The sequence below is a fragment of the Gopherus evgoodei genome, chromosome 5 (genome assembly GCF_007399415.2).
Source record: "Gopherus evgoodei ecotype Sinaloan lineage chromosome 5, rGopEvg1_v1.p, whole genome shotgun sequence".
Taxonomy (NCBI): domain Eukaryota; kingdom Metazoa; phylum Chordata; order Testudines; family Testudinidae; genus Gopherus; species Gopherus evgoodei.
Window position 1 is genome coordinate 132629093 of NC_044326.1, and position 23907 is coordinate 132652999.

The following is a 23907-nucleotide window of genomic DNA, read 5'->3' on the forward strand; positions in this document are numbered from 1 at the left end:
TCCAAAATCCCCTAAGAGGCTTTGAAAATCGCAGCCTTTGACACTGCAAATATAGTTTTTAGGCTTTAGAATAACAAAGAGGATAGTTTCCATTTCAAAGTTATGATGGCTTTTATTTCATAAGATTTAAGTAAGGCCCATGTGAGTTTCTATAAGCATATTTTTGCATTACAGTACATCTTGATCTTTCATAATAGTATTGTTAGCAATACCACATTAAAGTACCATGCTAGATCCATGCTGCCAAGATGGGCATTTTCAAATACAACTTTATTATTTCTACTACTACTTTTGCCCCAATGGGCTTGCATAACCATTTTTCTTCCTTGTTAGTCTTCTCTCCATCAAGTTTTATGGTGCTGCTCAAGGCAGTTGCTTTTTGGTCTCCCTTCTTCTCTGGCAAACAAAATTTTTCAATGTCATGAGGAACCTCAAAACACTAAGAACATAACGTAAGAACATAAGAACGGCCATACCGGGTCAGACCAAAGATCCATCTAGCCCAGTATCTGTCTACTGACAGTGGCCAATGCCAGCTTCACTCCGTCTGGGGCACCTAACAGGCTATGATCAAGTGATCTCTCTCCTGCCATCCATCTCCATCCTCTGGTGAACAGAGGCTAGGGACACCATTCTTTATCCTTCCTGGCTAATAGCCATTTATGGACTTAGCCAACATGAATTTATCCAGTTCCCTTTTAAACATTGTTATAGTCCCAGCCTTCACAACCTCCTCAGGTAAGGAGTTCCACAAGTTGACTCTGCACTGTGTGAAGAAGAACTTCCTTTTATTTGTTTAAAACCTGCTACCTATTAATATCATTTGGTGACCCCTAGTTCTTGTATTATGGGAATAAGTAAATAACTTTTCCTTATCCACTTTCTCCACATCACTCATGATTTTATATACCTCTATCATATCCCCCCTTAGTCTCCTCTTTTCCAAGCTGAAGAGGCCTAGCCTCTTTAATCTCTCCTCATATGGGACCCTCTCCAAACCCCTAATCATTTTATTTGCCCTTTTCTGAAACTTTTCTAGTGCTAGAATATCTTTTTTGAGGTGAGGAGACCACATTTGTATACAGTATTCGAGATGTGGGCATACCATGGATTTATATAAGGGTAATAATATATTCTCAGTCTTATTCTCTATCCCCTTTTTAATGATTCCTAACATTCTGTTTGCTTTTTTGACCACCTCTGCACACTGCATGGACATCTTCAGAGAACTATCCACGATGACGCCAAGATCTTTTTCCTGACTCGTTGTAGCTAAATTAGCCCCCATCATATTGTCTGTATAGTTGGGGTTATTTTTTCCAATGTGCATTACTTTACATTTATCCACATTACATTTTATTTGCCAATCACTTAGTTTTGTGAGATCTTTTTGAAGTTCTTCACAATCTGCTCTGGTCTTAACTATCTTGAGCAGTTTAGTATCATCTGCAAACTTTGCCACCTCACTGTTTACCCCTTTCTCCAGATCATTTATGAATAAATTGAATAGAATTGCTCCTAGGACTGACCCTTGGGGAACACCACTAGTTACCCTTCTCTATTCTGAGAATTTACCATTAATTCCTACCCTTTGTTCCCTGTCTTTTAACCAGTTCTCAATCCATGAAAGAACCTTCCCTTTTATCCCATGACAGCTTAATTTACGTAAGAGCCTTTGGTGAGGGTCCTTGTCAAAGGCTTTCTGGAAATCTAAGTACACTATGTCCACTGGATCCCCCTTGTCCACATGTTTGTTGACCCCTTCAAAGAACTCTAACAGATTAGTAAGACACTATTTCCCTTTACAGAAACCATGTTGACTATTGCTCAACAGTTTGTTTTTCTATGTGTCTGACAATTTTATTCTTAACTATTGTTTCGACTGATTTGCCCGGTACCAACGTTAGACTTACATTCATTAATAATTAGGTACAGTTTACTGACTGAGAGGGCCTGCTCCTGCAACACTGAAGTCAACAGAAATTTTGCTCCTGTTTGATGTGTATGGCAAGATCATTGCCCTAGGCTGCAACTCTGACTGGGACCAAAACGGTAGGAACAAATGTGATATTAGAGGAGAAGTTACAATAAATAATCTCGGGATCTGGGCACTGAAAAGGGAGGATAGGGGTCTCAAGGTCAGAGGGAGAGCTGGAATAGTGGAGGACTGGGCTCCAGAACTAGGAGATGGACATTGCAATTGTGAGTTCTATTTCAGACGGCAGGCATCCTTTATGCTCCTTGACAATATTATCCAGATGCATGTAATGAATGCAGGCAACATGCCCATAATGCATTTTACACCACTGCTGCCTCTTGCAGCATTTTCCCAAGCCTCCTGCATAAAGAATGAAGGGAGAGCACATCCTATTTTCTTGATATCTACTTCCCTGGGTTAATGACTAAGGTATAACAAATACCAATTGTCAGAACGGATGCTGAAACCCTGCATAGTCAGGTGAAAAGTAATCTCCATGACCTCACTGTTAATTCCAGGCCATTTAAGTACATGTACATAGCCAGCCCACACGTCCTTCCATGCCCATCTATTTCTTATACCACAGCAGAGGAATACTGCACAGACTGTTCATTGTGAGTTGAACAGAAGAAGGTGGTATATACATAAACACATTTTTAAAAGTCAGAATGGAGTCACATCTATTTTTGTATACGACGGTTAAGACTAATGATATTGTATAAGTACTCCATTATCTTGAAGAGGACTGTTGAAATTAAAGCCAACCTGAGCTAGACTGTAAGCTCCTCCATGCAAAAATCCTGTCTCTGCATGCATTTTGTGAAGCACTGCGCACAATTTTGCATTCTATACTTTGTTTTTGGATTAAGACTAACCTAACATACCTATCATAGTATCGAGGTGGCCATGTTAGTCTGTATCGACAAAAACAACAAGGAGTCCATTGGCACTTTAAAGACTAACAGATTTATTTAGGCATAAGCTTTCGTCAGTAAAAAACCACTTCTTCAGATGTATCATATTGCCTCTGCCTGGTACAGAGAAATGAATCTAAATCTACCTGTTTGGTATTTTTAAAAATATGAATCCTATTTTAGTTAGCAATGCCAGCACCAAAAAAAAAAAAACCAACAACTTATGCTCATTTATAAACAGTAATAGGCCCAATCCTCACCCTTTCAGATGAAAGCTTGAGTAAACAGTAAGTGGGAGTTTCAATGGTGAACTCCCACTGATTTCACAGGAGCAGTTACACAAGCGCTGAATGCTTTTGAAATCTCACCCCTGGGCTTTATCATGCATGATGAAGTTTACAAACCCAGACTCTTTCAGGCTGATAGTGGAAAGGCCAGGGCTCTCCACTGAGTACATCCTTCCCAGGCAAGGCATTCAAGAGCAAGATCAACTATCATAAGGTCAGCATCTGAGAGGGAAAGATGCACTCTTGGCCAGCCATTTTGACCACAAACAATACATCCAATACGACAATGACTGCAAGCAATCTTGACAATTGATAATCTGTGCTTTACAGCGAGACAACAACAACATTCCCTGCCTACAAAAGAATTTCTTTGTCTTAACCACTTGAGTCAGGAATCTCTTTTGTTGTTTGCTCCTGAAAATGTTTATATACTAAATATTCTCAAGTGTGAAAAGAAATGTATTTTTTTAAATTGCACCATCCTAACTATGGTTAGCCCATTATCTTTAGCCCATTACAAAGGGTAAAACTGAAGCAAGCACTGCAAATGCTTCCTCTGAGTCCGTCTGTGCCCCTCCCCCCACTTCCCCAGAAAAGCACACAGAGGAGGACCAAGGGAGAGGAAATCGCCTCTCAGATTTATCCTCAATCACTGTCAGCTTTGTCTGCCTTCCTTGCCCAGGAACAGGCTGCTGGACCAGTTCCCAAACCCAACAGCTATCCAGAGGCTTGCCTGGTCTCCATGGGAGCCATGCACTTAGGGCTTCTGCAGCCACTAGCTGCCTGGGAGGCTCTCCATGACAGGGGCAGTGCAGGAGGAAAATACCATGGTCCAGAGGTGGAGGATGCTCATGATCCCTGGCTGCATCCCTGACGTGCCCACTCCCTACCAGCCCATAGTCTATGCACTCCCCACTCATGAATCATTACATTGCCCCCTCTGGAGGGGGGAGGGATACACAGCACCCAGCCACAGCTGTCCTCTCCCCTGTCCACACAGGAGGGACGGGATCTTTGCAGAACGGGTTCCGTCTGCATGCAGCTCAGAAGATACAGCCCATTGCTATTATGCTCCATTTTAAAACTCCGCAACTTCTTTCCATTTGCAAAAACAATTATCTAAATCGATTGCACATTTCAATGCTCTGAGAGACATCTATGCAGTTCCCTTATACTCTGGCCTGAATTAATTTAGCGTAAGATCACAGCAATACTATTGTATATCAGTTCAGTTTTTCCTATGACCACACAGCTGGAACAAACAGGGGAAGGGAGCATTGCCCCCCTAAGATGATCATTATTTCAGAGGACAAGTTGGCTGGTAAATAACTCTTGAAAACAAGAGGAATACATCTAGGTGGAAACTCTGAACAGCGTTTCTTTTTACTACATAGTCTAGAGGTTTCCCCACATCACAGACAGTAAGGAGATTGCTAAAAATAGGCTTCTGTACCCACCTGCTACAGTAAAAAGTCTCTCCTGCATCCCCTCAGAGAGGGACTTCATTTAAGTTTCGGGGTTTAATTTTATTTCTACCAGGGGCTGGGGAACAATAAGCTACAGGTTTTTTATTATTATCCATATTATAGTGTTATGTATTACTTAGATAGCACTACTGGCATGCACATCACTTTAAAGATGAATACTAGAAAGACAGATCCTTTGCTATGAAGAGTCCATCTCAGCATTCATTTAGGTATGCCCAAAATTCCTAGTCAGTGGAAGTCTGAGTTGCTCAAAGAATGCAGGATCACACCCTAATATAGGGCTAAACACATACAAACTGATTAACAAAAACACAGCAGACAGGGGGCAACATAGCTCCACTAATTCACCTCCGTTGGAGATCTAGCTCAAGCTTCCTGCCCCCTCAAGAGCTTATAGTCCAACAGACATGACTTCAGGTAACCATTCAAGAGACTGGCAGGTGGCAGAGAGGGCTAAGAACAGGACTACAGGATAGCACACCTGGGTTCTTCTCCCAACTCTTTAACTTAACCTTGTGCAAGTTCTCTCCAAAAGGTGTATACTTACTCCCTATGGTACCTACCTCATTGGGGAATAGCAAGTGCACAGTTTGCAAAGCGCTTGGACATCTTCCTCTGAAAGGAGCTATCCATGTGTAGGTTATCATCACACATGTCAATGTGACTGATGAGGATGTTGATGTTGGATGGCTTCACAACAATAATTTTAAAGAGTGCTTTGTAAGCGAGAACCATAGAACTGTAGGATTGGTAGAGACCTCGACAAGTGATTTAGTCCAGTCCGCTGCACTGAGGCAGAATGAAATATTATCTAGATACTGACAGGTGTTTGTCTAACCTGTTCTTAAAAACCTTCAATGCAGATATTCCACAGCATCCACAGGTAATTTGTTCCAGTGCTTAACTACCCTGATAATTAGGAAGTTTTTGCTAATGTCTGACTGAACTGCTCCGTGCTGCAATTTAACCCCACTGCTGCTTGTCCTGTCTTCAGTGGTTAAGGAGAACAACTTCTCACTCTCCTCTGCATAACAACCTTTTGCATACTTGAAGACTATGTCATATCCACACAACATAGTCTTTTCTTCTCCAGACTAAACAAATCATTTTTTTTAAAATCTTCCCTCCTAGATCATGTTTTCTAGACCTTTAATCATTTCTGTTGCTCTGCTCTGGACTTTCTCCAGTTTGTTCACATTGTTCTCAAAAAGTGCAGTGCCCAAAACCAGACAATACTCCAGTTGAGGCCTTATCAGTTCTGAGCAGAGCAGAAGAATTACTTCGTGTCTTGCTTTCAACACCCCTGCTAATGCAAACATCATTCTGGGATATGGTTTTTTGCAACAGTATTACATTATTGACTCATATTTAGTTAATCATCCACTATAACATCACTTGGCATGCAAGTGGTAGGCATCTGTTCCAAGTGTAGGAGGCAGCAGGCCCAAAACACAAAGTGAGAGAAGGACACCAGAAGCCAATAATCCAGGTCCCACTAAAGTCAATGGCAAATCTCTCACTGGCCTCAATGAGATCAGGATCTGGCCCAAAGAGAATAATAAGGAAGCAGCAAATACAAAATCTTAAGAAGAGGGAAGCTGGGGAAAACATACCTTGTGACTACTCTATCCACAAGTTGCAGTTGGCTCTGAATGACAAAAGGAAGAAACCAAAACAAATGCAGGAGCATCTTGTATACGTCCATTCTCCCTCCTCCATCACCAGTACCTGTCACTCCACATACTCCTTCAAAAGCATATTTAGGATAACTTGAAATTATCCATCAACATGGCAGGACAATGGATTTCTTCAAGTATAATGGTTTGCATAAATCTTGGACGGAAGATGCTAAATATTTAGAAAGCTCCTTTGTGCCAGATGTTAACATAATAAAGAAGCCAGCATGGATCTGTGGAGCGTATGTCACAGGCTGGGGAGATATGGGGTGAGGGTAAAAAGCTCCAAACAAGCCAGGATGATGGTAACCCTAGATATCTGATTTAGTCAAAGTTTATTACAAAACAATTAAAAACAACAACTGAAAATCCATTTTTAACAACTAATTATTTAAATCAATCTACCGTGATATTTCTACACTTTAAAGTCTAGTGAATTCCATTACTTAGAAGCTTAAACTCTTAGAAAGCTGTATATAAAAAGCACAGGAGTTATTTATCTATAATTTTTCCACCATGAAGGTTCAAACATTTATTACATCAGGCACAAGTAAATATAAGAAACCTGTCCCCTGCAAATCTGCTTTGAACTGATTAAATTGCACCTCTTTGAAAGTCTTGCAATTATGTTCCAACTCTGTTGCACCATGTTTCTCCATCGGAGAATGATACTCTCTTAGCAAAAGATCTGACGTGGTCAAGTAAGGTTCCATCATTTTTGTAACTGCTTAATTTCTTAAGAGTCAGACCTGTCAAATGTATAAAATGACCAATACAACCTCAAGGGCATATTCCTCTTGTTTTAAAGGAAGTGAACTTGTAACTACCATACTTACTAACATATGTTACAGTCAACACTTTATTTAGCCCAGAGGTGTGCTAAATATGTCCCCACAAGGGTAACCCAGAGGTGAAGGTACAGTGAACACAGTTTGACAGATCAAATCAGGTATGTTTAAATTCAGCATCTCCTGAACACTCATAGGATCTGTTCTCTCTCTTCACAGACCAGAAAAGACAGGATAAACAGAAACAGAGGGGGTTAAGAGTTGCGGTGTCAGTGCTGACCTGCAGAGAGAATAGAGAACACAACAAGAATAAGGGTGTATGAATGTATGATGGGAATTATTTGTACTTGTCCTACTAAATGTAGCTCTGGGAAACATTTCTGGCCTTGTTAACGCTATGCAATAGTGCACCCTTGTTTTAATTCCATTTAAATCATTTAAATTGGTTCACTCTTTAAATTTTTAGTAAAGCAAGTCAACTAAAAGAAAAAGTGAGGCATCATTTCTTCTACAAATGGAGTTAACCTAGACTGCAGTCAGCGCAACTGTAACTTATCTATTGATCAAAGCTAGTTCGGGCTTTTCTGCTTTGTCCTTCTCCGATGACAGAGATTGCAGGTTTTGATTTCTCAAACCCATACAGGTGAGGGATGTTGTTGTGTTCAGCTGATTAATGTCAGCCTGGAAGAAGGATAAACCTCTAGAAAGGATATCAAGTTTTCCCCTAATAGTCTTCCAAGTTTATCCCTTCTTCCCACTGAACCATCAACATTTCTGCTTTAAGGTAACCTAATTTTAAATTTAAGACATCCCTTTTCCACATATTTACCATTAAAGCTTGTCCCTGCAAAGGCAGCCAGTATTAGCTATACATGAGGATCTGCAGGCCAAATTCTGCCTGGACTTCTATCCCCAGATAACCTCACTGAATTCAATAGGGCTGCATGAGGTATGAATCAAGGCAGAATGGGGCTCCACGCTACTGTGCAAAATCTGAAAAGATTTACTTTGAACTGTGAGTAAAACACAGTTATAAGCTTTGTTGTAACTCTGACAACAGTATTTGACAAACTATGAATGCTACAGTTTGCCACAGTGATTGAAGAAACATAGGGAATATATCCTCAAAACTTAAGGAAACTTTGTTTCCAAAAACAAGGCCTCAACCCTGTATTGTGTAGCAAAAACTAGTGTTAGGCAGTATTGTGGATCCATTTTCCCTCCTAAACATCTCATTTCCTTTAAAAAAATCACTCAGAAATTCCATTTTCATATCAACAGACTTTACAAGTTACAGATTCCTCATTAAATGCTCGTGTTTCATAGTACTAGCCAGCCATTCACAAACCAAGAATTATAAAATATAACTTTCAAACATTGTCATAGAAAAAATGTGACAGCTTCTACTATTACTCAGGTGCTTTTTTCCTAAAATTACTGGTTACACATTCATTTTTGGGATCCAAAAAAAAGACTACCTTTAAGAGACATTATACAGATTTGTACATAAGATTTTTCCTTGCAACGTTAAAAACAAACTGTTAATATCTATTTTTTTTTACGTAATCATAGCTAAACAAACAATTCTGTACTGAAAGAATTCTGATAATTTGTCAGGTTTTTTTAAAATGCAAATTCAGATGCAGGAGAAGTCCAGAGGTAAAGTTCTGCTTTCAGTTCACCAGTGTAAATCCAGAGTTCTCTGTACATTGATGTCAATGTAACAGAGCACGATTTGGCCACATTATTTTCTTGACAGCAATACAACCTTACTGCCAACTGTGAAACATGGTAATAAGCCAATATAAAATTCTAGTCATGTATATACAAGTACAATTTAATGAAATACAGAACGTGCCAAACTACCAGAAGGTATCTTACAATTTATACTGAAGTTTTTATTAAAAGCCTCCTTATTTTGGATTACTTACTCACAAAACAAACATTTGCCAGGACTTTCATTGACTGGTAGCAAGCCACGTATTCCACTCTAGTTATTCATGATATCAAACTTGAATAGGGGCAGGGGTTCCGGGGCCAGTCAGGGAGAAGGGGGGGTTGAATGAAGGCAGGGATCCCGGGGGGCGCAGTCAAGAATGAGAGGAGGGGTTGGATGGGGCGATGGGGAGCAGTCAGGTGTGGAGGTTCCAGGGGCAGTCAGGGGACAGGGAGTGGGGTGGAGAGCAGGGGTAGATGGGGCAGTGGTTCCAGGAGCAGTGGCGTCAGGCGGCGAGAAGCAGGAGGGGTGGGGTTGGATAGAGGGCAGAGGCCGGGCCACCCCTGGCTGTTTGGGGAGGCACAGCCTCCCCTAACTGGCCCTCCGTACAATTTCCAAAATCCGATGTGGCCCTCAAGCCAAAAAGTTTGACCGCTCCTGTCCTAATTGATAATTGCTTTCTGGAGACCAGGGACTGGGAGTGGCAAAGCAACTATACTGACCCTAAGATACCTAGAGATACCCCTTACCCAGAGGGAGTCCCTACGTAGCTGGTGAAGCCTGCTTTGTAGAGTAGAGCAAAACAGCTGGTGGGGAGGCCAGGATCTGGTCCCTGAGGGGTTTAATAGACTGCACAAGCAAATGAGGCAAGCCGAGGGGGACAGGAGCCAGTACTGAGAATAAGTTATCAAAATGGGGTGAGTGTCAAAAAAGGGGTAACAACAAGGAAGCAGAGTAGAAATAGCTACTTTCACATACTCTGTGCAGCATGTACCTCACATCAGGGATAAAATTCCCCTGTTCTATATGGAATTCGCATTGCCCTGCATTTTTTATACTATAATTAGATTTTTTTTATTATTATTAGTTATTAGTAATAAGAAAGTCTGAACACACACAGATCTATTTAATGAATTAATCCACACTTCACCACCTGCTTTACTGGAACATCTCAATGTGGCCTTCAAGGCTTCATATTCCAGCTCTATATTAGAAAGCTAAAAACTACTTTCTCAGTCAGATTTCAAACATGGATTGAATACTATAGCTTGTAGGGCCTAATTTTAATCCCATTAAACTCTACAGCAAAACTCCATTGACCTCAATGGAAAAAGGATTTGGCCCTATATTCACAACATGGACCACACAGTGCCCTCTCACATACACATACGTGGGAAAGGTTTCAGAGCAGGCCCAGAAAGGAATTTTGCAGAGTTCACTTGGATTTCCCCACTCCCAAGAGATGAGTTTAGGAAGGAGGACTACAGAAGCATCAGAACATGTGGACTCCCTATCATAGCTTTCCGGGTTCCCAAAGGTAGATACTGAGGGTATCTCTGACCAGCCCCACCTTGGCAGGCTACTCACCCCTCCATAGGATCCCAGGAGGAGAGAGAGAGATGCAGGCATGTGGCCTGAGTTGGTACTGCTCGAAGCAGTGGCACTTTAGGGGCAGTTATCCACTCCCCTCCCTAGGTTACCTAGGGGGCTAAATACCATTCAGAGCATTTCTTCTTGGCCCATTGCCCCAAAACCTCAAAAAAATCACTTGAGGAGGAGCTTCCCTGGAGCCTGTGGGAAATGGCGAAATCATGCCACAAAACCATCAGCCTCCTAATTTTTCATTTAGGACCCCCGGTTACCTGCCTTCCTCTGCTTATGCAAGTGGAGGTTAGCAAGGACAGCAACTACTCCATTTTAATTAACTCAACACTCGGCAAGGGCATCTTTTCAGCAACATGTCTCTTTTTGCCTGTGCGGCCACACACCTAAATTTAACTGTCTAATCCAATTTATTGTCTTGAAGCGTTACTGATAACACATAGCTCCCAGCCCCAGCAGCTCATTTATAATGAGAGCACTACAGTCAATGCTTATATGGAAACAAACTTGGCCCAAAAGTCTGCATGTATTTTTGTAAATTATGCATACTATTACCAAAAACAAATACCAGCAATTGATCATATCAGCTACAAACAAATGTCAATTATGAATATTTCCTTTCTTTAAATTAACGAAAGTTCATTAACCCAGAAAGTGGTTTCCATGAAATAAACTATGCACAACTTCACATTGCCTTCCAGAAACAGAGGAGCATAGCTGGCTATTACCTAAGGCAGAATGGGATCAAATAATTTACACGTCTGGCATCCAAGATGGCAAGCTCTTTCAAAGAAGGGACATCTGTTGTTGTAGGTCCGTTCATACCATTTCTTTCTTGAAGAACAGTATATAAAAGCTCTATATTAATCTTCAAGAAAGTTGCAATTATGTTTATGTTACTGCTTCTACTACTTAAAGAGTACAATATAAGTATTATTAGCTTTCTTTGCCACATGAATTGAGTTAATGAACTGCATATGCAGTCACTACATGCCATCTTTATGTACAGCATCAGTGCAACAACCCAGTCTATCTTTACAGCCAATGCTGCTGAATCTACACTGACATACTTTAGTCTAACATAATAACCAGGCCAAAGTACCTTCCGATCACACCACCTATAAGTATTGTGATCCAACTGATACTTTTAAAGAGTTAGAATAGTATAGAAAAATAGGGGTCTATTTTTTTCCCTAAGAAACATGCCTGATTATTTTTAAACCGTCATTGTTATTTTGGGGGTTCAGTGTGTGAATTTGCTGCATCTCAAAAATATGCATAATATTGGACTTGGATATCTATTTTTTGAAAGCTCATGGACTATAAAACTGCTAATGATAACTTAACATATCACAAAAACCAAAATACAACACTAGCGGGTTTGATTTGTCTCTCTCTTACGGTGATGTCAATAAGAGAAGTCCAGCAATGGAGGTATTTCCGCCTTGAGGCCCAATGACTCCACATAAAACAAGTGTGCAATTTCTAATGGATTTTGGAAAATGAAGTTAACCAAGTATCAGAGGGTAGCCGTGTTAGTCTGGATCTGTAAAAGCAGCAAAGAATCCTGTGGCACCTTATAGACTAACAGATGTTTTGGAGCATGAGCATGAGCATCTGAGGAAGTGGGTATTCACCCACGAAAGCTCATGCTCCAAAACGTCTGTTAGTCTATAAGGTGCCACAGGATTCTTTGCTGAAGTTAACCAAATTATATCATAACTGTTGGATACTTAACAGTGACTAAAGCTTTGTGGAAAAGGGATAAAGATCCAAATATATATGCCATGGAATAAATCTTACCAGACCATCGCAGTTGCTAATAGCAACAGATGCTCCCGGGATATCAGTGATGTCGCCAACATATGCACAATTGGTCCACAGAGGCTCTTTTTTCCATATCTGCTCTTTTGCGCTTCTAGTCTGACCTTTGTTACCAGCCTCAGTTCCATTTCCACTTTCCACAGAGTCTTCATACCATTCCACTACAGCCTCTGGAGCCACCAGATGGGTGTTAGGCCTCAGCCTGAGATGGAATTCCCTTCCAAAAGCTGTGATGTTAAAATACAGTTGTTTGGGGCTTTGGGATACATCTCTTGTTAATCTTCTTTGATGGTTTGCAGAAAGAATATTGGAGATAAAGCTTCCATCCGCACTGGTGCTGATCGGAGTCACTAGCCCATACAGCCTCGGTCTGATTTTTGGTAAATCTGTCCAAAAAACAAAACACACACACAAAACCCAAAATTAGAACGAGAGTATAAGAACAAGTTTGAAAAATGAAGAACAGGTACAGAGCTACAGAACAGGAAGCTACCAAAATAATGATGAGCAAAGAAATTCACTTACAGCTGTGTCATGGACTCATCCATTGTATTTAAGTATTGCAGATTCTTCTGTGATTAGTATTATGCAGTAGACACCAGAAAACCAAGGAGAAATAAGGTGAATAATGCACTTGAGGCCTAAATTCAGAGCTGATGTAAGTTCGAATCATACACACGGACTTAAGATCCCTTAGCACTACTTACATTCACTCCACTGATGTATAAAGGAGTCTATCAGAGGAGCCAGGAGATATAAATTAAAGTAGGGTTGGGGGTATTTTAATGTACATCTGTAAAATGGGTTGTGCTCCCCACACCGGCCCGGAGAGAGAGTTGAATTAGGCCAACTGGGCCCAATCAGCCAATTGAGCTGCAAAGAGAGGGTGATTTAGGCTGTGTGGAAAGCACTACATTAGGGAAGAAGCCGGCACACTCTCTCTTCTTGAGGAAAGGGAAAAGGAAGTGGAATAGGAATCCATTTGGAAGAGTTTACCTAGTAGCCCCAGGAGAAACTGTGCTGACTAGGAAGGCTCACGGAGAAGCTTAAAGCAGCACGGTAGGAAGTAGTCCAAGAAACAGAGCAGTAGGTTTGGTGAAGTCCCAGACTTTAACTGCTCACTGTAGGGCCCTGGACTAGAACCCAGAGTAGTGAGTGGGCCTGGGTTCCCTCCCATCCACAGCAGAGTGGTATTGCTAGGTGCAGTGAATGGGAAGACTGCCCAAGTCACTGGGGAATGACACAGTCAGGGGAGCGGGCATAAGGACTGCCTGATGCGGCTGGTGCAGAAGGACTCTGAAAGATTTCCCCAGAAGGGGAAATCAGAGGGTGACTTGGCCAGAGGGCTGAGCCACGAAGCAGCCATACTGCATAAGGAGGTGTCACCCATTGGTGAGCAGAGAACCCAATGACCAACTGCTTACATTACTGGAGTTATGCCAACCTAGTTTCCCTTTTATAGAGACAGAATGGGTATAAGCAGGCCTAGTTAGTCTAAGGGCATTTAATTTACATGTCATCATTCTGTTTGACCTCAAAGTCAATTCTGAATTTCCTTCCTTTTGTACCACAGTCAGGTCTTTACTGTTATTCTAACAGCAATTTTAACCACAGAATTATTTTCCCCCCCAGCCCTGTACATAAACATGAAGCAATCCAAACAGAAAGAGAAAATGGATTCGATGGAACACTGCTCATCATGTTATGTATTTAGAAGACAATTTCAGCCAAAGCCCAGTCTTACAGATGTCATCAGTTGCAAGATTTCCATTGACTTCAATACAACCAGAAGTTGGCCCTTTAAATGCATCATATTTACTCCTCCTATTACATCACTTCAATTCTAAGCACAGAGATATTATTACAATGATCTGTATAAAAAGCCACAACTGTTTAGTACCTTCATGTGGTAGCAAGGATGTTTAAACTTAAATAAATAAATAAAAATTTGAACATAGGTCCATTTTTCAAAGTTGGGTGAACATACGAAGATATGCCTGGATAGGCATCTTGACTGTAAGGCTCTAGAGCTTAAATTGGGTACGTGCAAATGTATATTTCCAATTGTATGTGGCCCCCATGTAATTTAGGCTTCATACACAGAGACCAAAGGCCTGAATTTTTTCCATTTCAAAGTATTCAGGAGATTCCATGATCTTTATGTGCGAGTGCCTAAATAAGAGAACACCTGTTTGCATTCTCCTTTACAAAACCCCACGTGACTGTTCTACATGTGCATTAAACAAAGCAGTTTGTTTCCTTGCACTGCAACTTTCCAAAGAAAGTGTCACGTTTTGTACTGTAACTCAGCAATCTCAGAAAACTGATTTATAATGTAAAAAAAACCTGAGGGATTCTTAGCTAGAGTCATCCCAGCAGATGCCACTGCAATGATTCATCCTGTCAATGTACTAACACAGCCGAGTAGATGGGAATCCTATGGGCTCTCACTTTTCCCTCTGTGGCTCTCCAATGAATTTCTTTTTTACCCACTGACCTACTCTTTCCCTTCGTCTTCCTGTAACCTGAAGTAGAATATGATCAAAGATACAGGAGAATGGAGAAGGTGATTTAAAACCAACTTTGAGAGATGCTGGGCAAGATCCTTGATCCTGCTCCAGTGACAGAGCAACTGTAAAGCCAGCATATCCAACACCCTGTTAATGCTTCCTCCATGGGAGGGGTCCTCAGGTGGTGTAGGATCGCTTTGGTGGCTCTATGTCATCACTGCTCCCTGCCCTAGGCACAGGGGAGAAAGGAGGCACGATTAGGATGCCGCTATACATTGCTAAAACCCCCTAGCTGTTGAGGCTGTGTAAGTCAGAGTAGTCCTGTGGCAGATCTAACTTAGCCCAGGCACCCACCAGGTAAATATGCCCAGATTGAAGGAAGAGGAAAGGTGGGTTAAAGGCACTTTTGTACACCTGCCTGCTATCTGCCACCACTGGTCAGGACAGAGGATTTGAGGCACAATTCTTACCTGATAAGCAGCAAAAGTAGCTGATCTGTAGGCTTTAAATTGGGGTCTAGATGCACATATTTGCAGGAGTAAATATAATGCTCAAAGGGTGCCAGGATGATAGTCCATGAAATGCAAGTCCTGTATTCACTGTGTAACAGGTACAAGACAAGCAGTAGCAGTACATGCTACCCCATAGTTCCTCACCAGTCTCCTGGAAGAGCCACTTAGTTGGGAGAAGATAACTTTTTTCCTTCATTCCCATTCAGTCCTTCGTCTCCTTTGAGACTGGCAACAAACTTGCTTTTTAGTGGTATATGGATATCTGTCTCGTAGGAAGTTGAACGTTAAATGACAGCTATGACTTATTTCAAATAAACCACCTAATGGCCAACTATCCTAAACTTAAGCCTCAAGTGGACTATGGCTAAGTTACCCAAGGGAAGGTCTTTGCTTCTTTACTTCCCACTATATTTCCTCAACCAGGACATCCTGGGGCCTGCTATTTCTCCACTTTATACTGATTTTACATCAGTGTAACACCAGTTAAGTCAGTGGCATTAACTATCAATTTACAGTGAGAGGAGAATCAGGCTATTAGATGTCCAGGTCCACTCCTGTGATGGTAGAAGGAAGGGCATTCTCTGTGCAAGGGCAATGAATCTGGACCAAACTGCTGCAGAATATGAGTCTGAGCATAAATTTCACCCCCTATGGAGCATGCTGTGCGGCACACCTGGTTCAAGGCAGAATTTCCTCAAATGATCACACAAAAAGACCAGCCAATGCAAAAAGAATTAACCAGTCCCGATTCCTATAAAGTGGGTGGCGGAGGGTGTAGAGGGCAGCGCTACCTTCTTGGTACCACTTGATACATCTTTACTATTGAGTGGCTCAGATACTGAGGTGTGCCACAGAAATGCCTCTAAATAAACATACTTAATTAAATGCATTAAAACCTATCTATTCTCAACCTAAAACAGATTTGAATGAATAACCGAGGTAAAAGGCTCTTGTATCCAATATCAATTCAATGAAGAATCTAGATCTTATTTATGCAAACAGACTCCCCAGTACTGATAATGTAATTGGAAAATTCTCAATTGCTACATTCAACTATTTCTCCTAATTATAGTCTATTTCTTACCCTCCCCAACCCTATCATGGAAAAAAACAATCCTGGCTTCAGATCACAGGCTGATATACACAGTTTCGCATCCTCACCCCTTTCCACCACTCCAAAGATTGAAACAGTGCCCTTCCATGACACCAGGTCTCTGACAGCTTCATGTCTCAGAACACTAACCTATTCCCCACAGTTGGGATTACCTAGTTTTGCCATCAAATTGATTCTGCATTAACATTCTCAATTTCTAACTGATATTACTAACAGTGGAGGCAGTCAGGAAAATAAGGTACAATATTAATTGCTGGTGTTTGGAAATGGAAATTCTTCAAGCCTGTTATGTGGGTATTGCAGTCAAGGTTAGTGAAAAAAGCCTAGTCACTCATACCACTCACTGTGCTGAAAACTACTATGCATACCACAATTAAAATTACCAACTCACTGTGGGATCTTTCCTGAAGGAGGCATTCACTCTCACCCATAATCAATACAGTCACATCAGCATTAAAAATGCTTTTAACCATTATACATACAATTTTAGGGCCTGATCCTGTAATCCTTACTTATGCAGAACTCCCATTTAAAAATCACTGGGAATTTTGTGTAAAGATCAAAAATTGAATCCTGAGAGTTAGAGATGGAACCATATCAACCCCCCAGATTCCACTTTTCCCTGAAAGTAGGTTTGTTTTTTGGAGTAGGTAAGGAATGGGAAGCAAAGAAGTTGAAATCTGAACACTTCCAAGTTTTGTCACTGGATCCTAATATTCCCCAAATTCCAGTGGTGCTAAAAATCCAGGTCCAAATTTCACATCTTAGAATCATTTCTACTTAAAATTCACTTACAGAACAATAAAACACAGGTGATTTCTTACTTCTACCCCCAACAGAATTTGTATATTTTTCACACACAGGCAGATATCCAAAATGCACAAATTACAGCCTGACAATCAAAGTCTGAATTTGCAGCACATCTGAGAAGTTACTTTGTATTTTTTAATGGTAATGTTCCCAGATTTCAGTTTGTGGGGGCAAGCAAGTTGCAGTCATTAATAATGAGAACAGCCAGCTGACCACAAGGAGGTGGGAATAAAGGGTGGGAAGAGACATATTAACGTTTTTGCCATCAGCAAAGGACTTTCCAAAGTCTGTAAAAGTTGAACTGGAAAAGGAAGTCTCCCTGGTTCAAAGGCAATTAAAATTAAATGTGACAAGCTTAAATACTGAAGAGATCCAAACTCCTCTGCCAACATCAATGATCCTTATTTGTAGACTGCAGTTTATGGAAATGCTATTCCATCTGTAGGTGTCCCTTTTTCCTGATTCTCCATTTTCAAAGCTGCATTGTTCTGCTAATTCCAAGTTTTACTAGTAATCAGTGAAAAGCATGAGGAGAAAGAGGTGAATTTTAAGTTCAATTTTTTTTCCTCATTTTTCAACTGACCTCAAAATTTTTGCTACAATTGTACATTGTTTAAGACCAATGTAATCATTTTTAAAAATATCACATTATTTTATTAAATGTTCCAAAACACATAATCAGGTAACGGACGCATCTGTAAGAAAAAGATATCCATATTTTTTTTAAATCTAAACAATATTAAAGCTTTAGCAGGGCTGACCCACACAAGTTGACATCATTTACCTTATTAGAACTAACCATAATTAAGATTCTAATGTCCTACATTTTCTTTGCACAACTGCATTTGAAAGAAGGATTGTATCATTATGGGAGATTTTTTCTTTTAATAGAATGTATTGGCCAAATTTTGGAACCTGGGGCAAGCAAAGCACCAAATACAGAGATAAGTCCACTTATTTAGGTGCCTATTTTCTGAAATGCCAAATGCCTACAAATTCCACTGAAGGCAATGAGTACACCGCTACCTCAATATAACGCGGTAAAGCAGTGCTGGGGGCGGGGGGCTGCGCGCTCCGGTGGATCAAAGCAAGTTCGATGTAACGCGGTTTCACCTATAACGTGGTAAGATTTTTTGGCTCACAAGGACAGCATTATATTAAGGCAGAGGTGTATTTAGCACCTCTGGAAATCAGGACAAGTTATTTAGATGTCTAATTAAAGGTAGCCAGTTTTTAAAGTTTTTGGTTTAATATTTCGGAAGTTTTTATTTGCTAATTACCACCAATAAATAAGTGTTTAAACAAGGGCTTCTATCCTCCAACTTGAATCTGCACTGAGGTTGTAGGACACGTTCTGCCACTTGAGTAGTATTGGACTACTTGAGTCCCTTCACTGATTACTCTGAGCAGTTGTAAGGTGTATTTCGTGCCAGTCAAGGTGGCAGAATCTAGCTCATAGTGATGAATTTATCATAACACAACATTAATAGCTTCGCTGCAGGATGAAACACAATAGCTACCATGTAATATTCAAAGGCAGAAGCTGCAGCTTGGAAACCTGCAGGGATATGGCATGAAGTCTACCAGTGTTACTTTTACCACAAAGATGTGGCTCCTTTGCTTCCACCGTAACTACTGTATGTTTCATACTACCTAAGCTGACAGTATCCAGTCCTGGAGAAGGTAGTTATTTGGTCATTTTATCAGTAAACACACTATACCCACATCATAGGAGAAGAACAGTTATAACAAAACTTGGAGTCGTGTATAATAGGTACCCTCCAAGCTAAAAGCACCAGCGCAGCACATGATCTGCTTGTTGGGCACAAAGGGGCCTGCCACTTTGCATACTGTAATATATCTAGGGTGGGAGCATCCAAAGCCAATTTTTCAAGGGAAAAACTGGGAATGAGTGTTAAGAATTCTTACACTTTCAGAGGATATAAACGGTTAACCCCTAATACAGCTGTCACTTTATCATGACAGAACAGAGACTGTGATAAGCCTTATAAAGGGCAGAGCCAAAGAGGGCTACTCCAGTAGTTTAGCAAAGTATTTCTCAGCACTTAGATCCGAACTAAGGTCTCAATCTTACTCCCCCTTGCCTGTGTTAAGTGTCGAGAGCCCTAAGAACTTAGGAAGCAATTTTGGTTGCTCTCTTCTGATCAATCCAGCCAATTCAGAACCATCACACACAGGCTTCAGAGGGAGCTGTATCTGGCACTTTCTGGCCAGAAGCAAGGTCTGAGTGAGTGAAAGCAGAAGATGGAATAAGAAAGATACCCTCTGGAGTCCCAAATGGGTCGGACATCAGTAGGAGCTGTGGTTGTTCAGCACTTCTAAAAAAAAAAAAAAATCACATTCAAGGTTTCTCAAGCTGGATAAACAAAAACTGAGGCTCTCAAGTTTAGTGGCTAGTGAATTATTGCCCTCAATGCCCCCATTTCATATTAAGTTAGAAATATTATGTGAACTTGACACAGCGCTATTGGCAACTCAAGTATTCCTTTCCTGAGTGGCTATACAGGATTCTTTCTGGTGTTTTCACAGTTCCTGTAGCATAACAGGCACTGTTTACACTGGCGCTTTATAGCGCTGTATCTTGCAGTGCTCAGGAGGGTGTTTTTTTCACACCCCTGAGCGCCAAAGTTGCAGCGCTGTAAAGCGCCAGTGTAGCCATGGCCAGAGTCACAAAAGAGCCTAAAGGGAATGAAATCTATGCAGTTGTCGTATGCAGGAGAGAGTAGGCTGCAGTGAGCTCTCACAAGATGTCAAGCTCTATGCAGCTATGCTCAACAGGAGCTCCAGCCATACCGCTGTGAAAACAGATTTGGGTACAGGAGCAGACTGAGTAGGACCAGAGCCGTCCCCTGCGTATGGCAAATTGAGGCAACTGCTTTGGGCCCCATGCTTTGGGGGCCAGGAAGGCCACTGCTATTGGCCAAAGTGCTTAGTCCCAGAAGTGACGGGTTAGTCCCAGAAGTGACGGATTCATCACTTTCACCCTCCTTCCCCAGGGATGGCCCTGATTAGGACCAGTGAATCCATAATAGATTACTAAGGAAGCAATACAGCAACTGCAAAGGCTCCTATTACAACCTCAGGATTAAAAAAAAAAGAGAGAGAATTCTATCCTAACCTATACCCTATGGAGCACACAGCCAGTTATGCCCAGCTATGCAGAGGGATACTGATTTGCCCCATGTATCCAAGATCATATCCCCAGTCTCTGTGGGTGTCTCAGGAACATTACCAAACTGTGGCAACTGAGCCAAGACAAAAGAGAGAGAGAGAGAGAGATCCGTTTTCCAGGATAAGCATTTTTTTTTCTGAAGTACGATATAATTTCTAAGGGCAGCATTTCCATATAGTTTCCATATAGTTACTGAAATTAAAAAATAATCCAAATTGCATGCAAACAACCAAAAACACAAGGCCAGCACATAGCCGGGGGGGGGGGTAGGGGGGTTGCCAATTAAACATAAACCCACATAAGTGCCTCACTTCCATTACTCATAAGCAGTAGTGGAAATTAAACTTTAACACACTAAAATTCAGTGCCAGAATGGAAATTAAAAGAAAAACCGCCACAATTCAGGAAAGTGCTCAAACTTGCTTTCAGAACACCTGGCACACACTGGAAGGTTAAAACTCCAATTTGGGGAGTTTGCTGGGGTCGTAGCCTAACCCTCCTATATAGCACCTTTCACAGCACTGTACACAAGCATTAAGAAAGCCTCGTAACATTCCAGGGAAGTATTATAAACACCTTTTTTCACAGATGGGTAAACTTTGAAATGCATAAGATTACACTCCCCAGGGCAAATACTAACCCAAGAAGAGAATCCAAGAGACCAGGCACCTATTCCTATATTCTGCTAGCTAGAACACATTCCCTTCCATAAAGATAGAGGAGCAAATTCTGTACTGAAATCAATGGAACTGCTCCCATTTGCACCAGCAGAGTATTTGTTCCAGAATTTCCAGTCTCTTTTTTTCACCACTGTCCCTTGAGAAATGTAGCAGTTCAAAAACAAAAAGCAATTAAAATTTGTAATGAAGATGGCAAGGTTTTAAAGTGACCAATGGATATTGAGGGAGAAACCTTTTCTTCAGGGCTCTTATTCACCACATATTCCACACTGTCAACATAACTAAATATTTCTAACTTAAAAAAACATGTTAAATGCTTACACACAATATCAAGACTGTCCAAAAACATGTCTTGCCCTTTCCAAAACTGAGTAGGTATCCCTTCCTTTATTCAAAAAGTATCCGGACAAAAAGAATTCCACATATCTGATTTATCATGAGATTTGAATGACCAGTTTAAGCATGCTCCAATTTTTAACTTTTCTTGGGTTTGTTCTTTTAAAAGGGAAAGTGTAGATTTTGTTGAAATGTGAGGGTGATAATAAGAGGGCATAAGGACAAATTACATTACTCCAGATCTACACATTTCTGCTGGAAGGAAGAATCTATGGTTCAGGTGTGAAAATGTTGTTAGTCTGCACATGCAGTAATAGTGTCTTCTTTAAGAAAAGAAGTTTAAATAAACTGACTTATTGAACTTATTTAATTTCACTTTCCTTTTTTGGGGGGAAAAAAAAGATGCTTACCTATTTGGATCGTTTCTTCTTTACCAGCCTGCAGAGGGGAAAAAAACAAAAAACACATACACACAAAACTGTTAGTTTAATTATTATGTGATGTATTACTGCAAAATATGTGTTTCTGAAAGCGGAAAATCACTTGGTTTGTATTGCACTGTTGGTAGATTTCTGCTTTTGGTTTTCTGAGGTGGTGTTTTTCCCTAACTGAATAACCAGCTGTTCCCACCAATATACGAATAGACTCCATAATAAGTTTAACATAAATAGAGCAGCTAAGAAGTCCTAATTCTGAATGAACCCTTCTATAAATTGTGACACTGTGCCAAAAAATAATTCCAGTGGCCAAAGAAAGGCCTTAAAATTAATTAAAGCTATGATTCCTGAAGAGTAGGTGTGTGAAGGAATAATCAGGCATGTATGCTGACAGTTTTGATACCAGGGAAACCGAGGAAAGCAAACTACCCTTCCCTTCCTACAGGCAGTTAGGGATCAAGCTGAATAGCTCAGGCAGAGATGGGAGAGCTACATACTCAGGATTCAGACAGAGCAGCCTGCTGCACCCTGCAGGAGTCAATGCCAAAACGCCCAGGTGGCTGCAGGATGGGACTCAAGGTAGCTGCTGCCAGATTAAGGACTCATTCAAGTCTGGGGTTTACCTTGCTGAGGACAGAAGAGAGGATACTGAAGTCTTCAAAAATAAGGGGGAGGAGGGTAGAAGAGACATGCCCAGCAACGGAAACGGGAAAAGCCAGGAAACGCTCCCACCACCTCCCCCGATATGTCAAAGCAAACTTTGCAGCAAAAGGATTGTGCAAGCAATTCCCTTTTGACACGTGCATAATGGATCGCTCTCCCCTAACGCCGAATTATTTCACTCTACAGCCCATGAGTTTCCTCACTAGCATGAAAGAGGCCAGAAGAAAATTACAAGCGCCTTGAAAAGAAAACCTCTTTTTGAATAGATTTCTTAAGGGATCAAAATGAAAGGGGGGAGACGGGAGAGAGAAAAGCGAACAAGCTTCCAGATTCATTCATGATTCCACATGCCCCGGGATAGAGGGACGGTGACAGATAAAACCAACAGAGCAACTCTGCTGATGTTGGTAATATTCTTCTCTCTCTGCTGATATTATTAATGACTGGGGAGACTAGTAACTGTTTAAATTAAAGGGGAGGCGCCTAGCCTTGGCAGCAATCATTCCTCTGAGATCAAGCAACTTAACACGTGCACTCACCGGCAGTCCATTAAAAAAGAAAAACTACATAAAACAACCAGACGTTATCGGGGTGGCGGGGGTGGGTGAAAATAAATGAAGTTACTGCTATTACGCGGTACAGCGATTTAACTGGAGGGAGTTCTTGACAGCAATCTTCCCTCCGGGATCACGCAATTTAACAGTCGGTCCGTGCAAGTAAATGCATAAAAACCAACCGTGCTTCCCCCCCGCTATAAAAGCAGAGGGAGAAAATAACTGCATCAACTTTCTGGGGTGGAAGGGGAGGAGGTATCCACAGCTATGGATCCAGTGTATCCACTTACTTGCTCATCAGCTGAAGTCCTCACCTCTCCCAGAGAGGCTGCTACGAACAGCAGTGACAGGAGAACCATCACGAGTCCCGGTCCCTCCCGAGAACACGCTACAGGGCTCCGCGCAGCGCAGCGACACGCGCGCGCGGAGACCCGGGAGATCTGCACGGAGTCCCGTGGCCGGGGACGCGGGGTTGCTCGGAGCGTGGCTCCCGCGCCGCTGCCTTCCCAGCGCGGGCCGGGCGAGGGGAGGTGAACGCCAGGGGGGTGGCTGCGCGCCAGCCCCGCGCTCCTCCCGCCCGCGGGTCCCTTCCCCGTCTCGGCTCCCTCCGGGCGAGAGCCGGGGCCGCTGGGCTGACGGGAGCCGGGGGAGAGTCACCGCGCAGCCGCCTGTCGCTCGCCGAGCCCTGCCCGCTGCTCGCAACCGGCGGGGCTAATAAAGCTGCCGGCAGCAGCCCCGGGCCGGGCTCCTCCTCCTCCCCCCGCCGCGCGCGCCTCCGACGTCAGGGGCTCCCCTGGCGCGAGCCGGCCGCCTCCCCGGGCTGCT

At 41.9% G+C, this 23907-nt stretch overlaps 1 protein-coding gene across 1 annotated transcript in view; it reads right to left on the reverse strand.

Annotated features, from left to right (window-relative positions):
- ADAMTS3 (ADAM metallopeptidase with thrombospondin type 1 motif 3) overlaps positions 1-23510 on the reverse strand; it is a 201513-nt gene extending 178003 nt beyond the window's left edge. The window contains exons 1-3 of the mRNA XM_030565196.1: positions 23373-23510; positions 21839-21866; positions 12253-12659 (exon numbers count right to left, since the gene is read on the reverse strand). Of these exons, the coding sequence (XP_030421056.1) occupies positions 12253-12659; positions 21839-21866; positions 23373-23441 (504 nt within the window). The 5' untranslated portion in view covers positions 23442-23510. The remainder of the gene's footprint in view (positions 1-12252; positions 12660-21838; positions 21867-23372) is intronic.
- Positions 23511-23907: the final 397 nt, after the last annotated feature.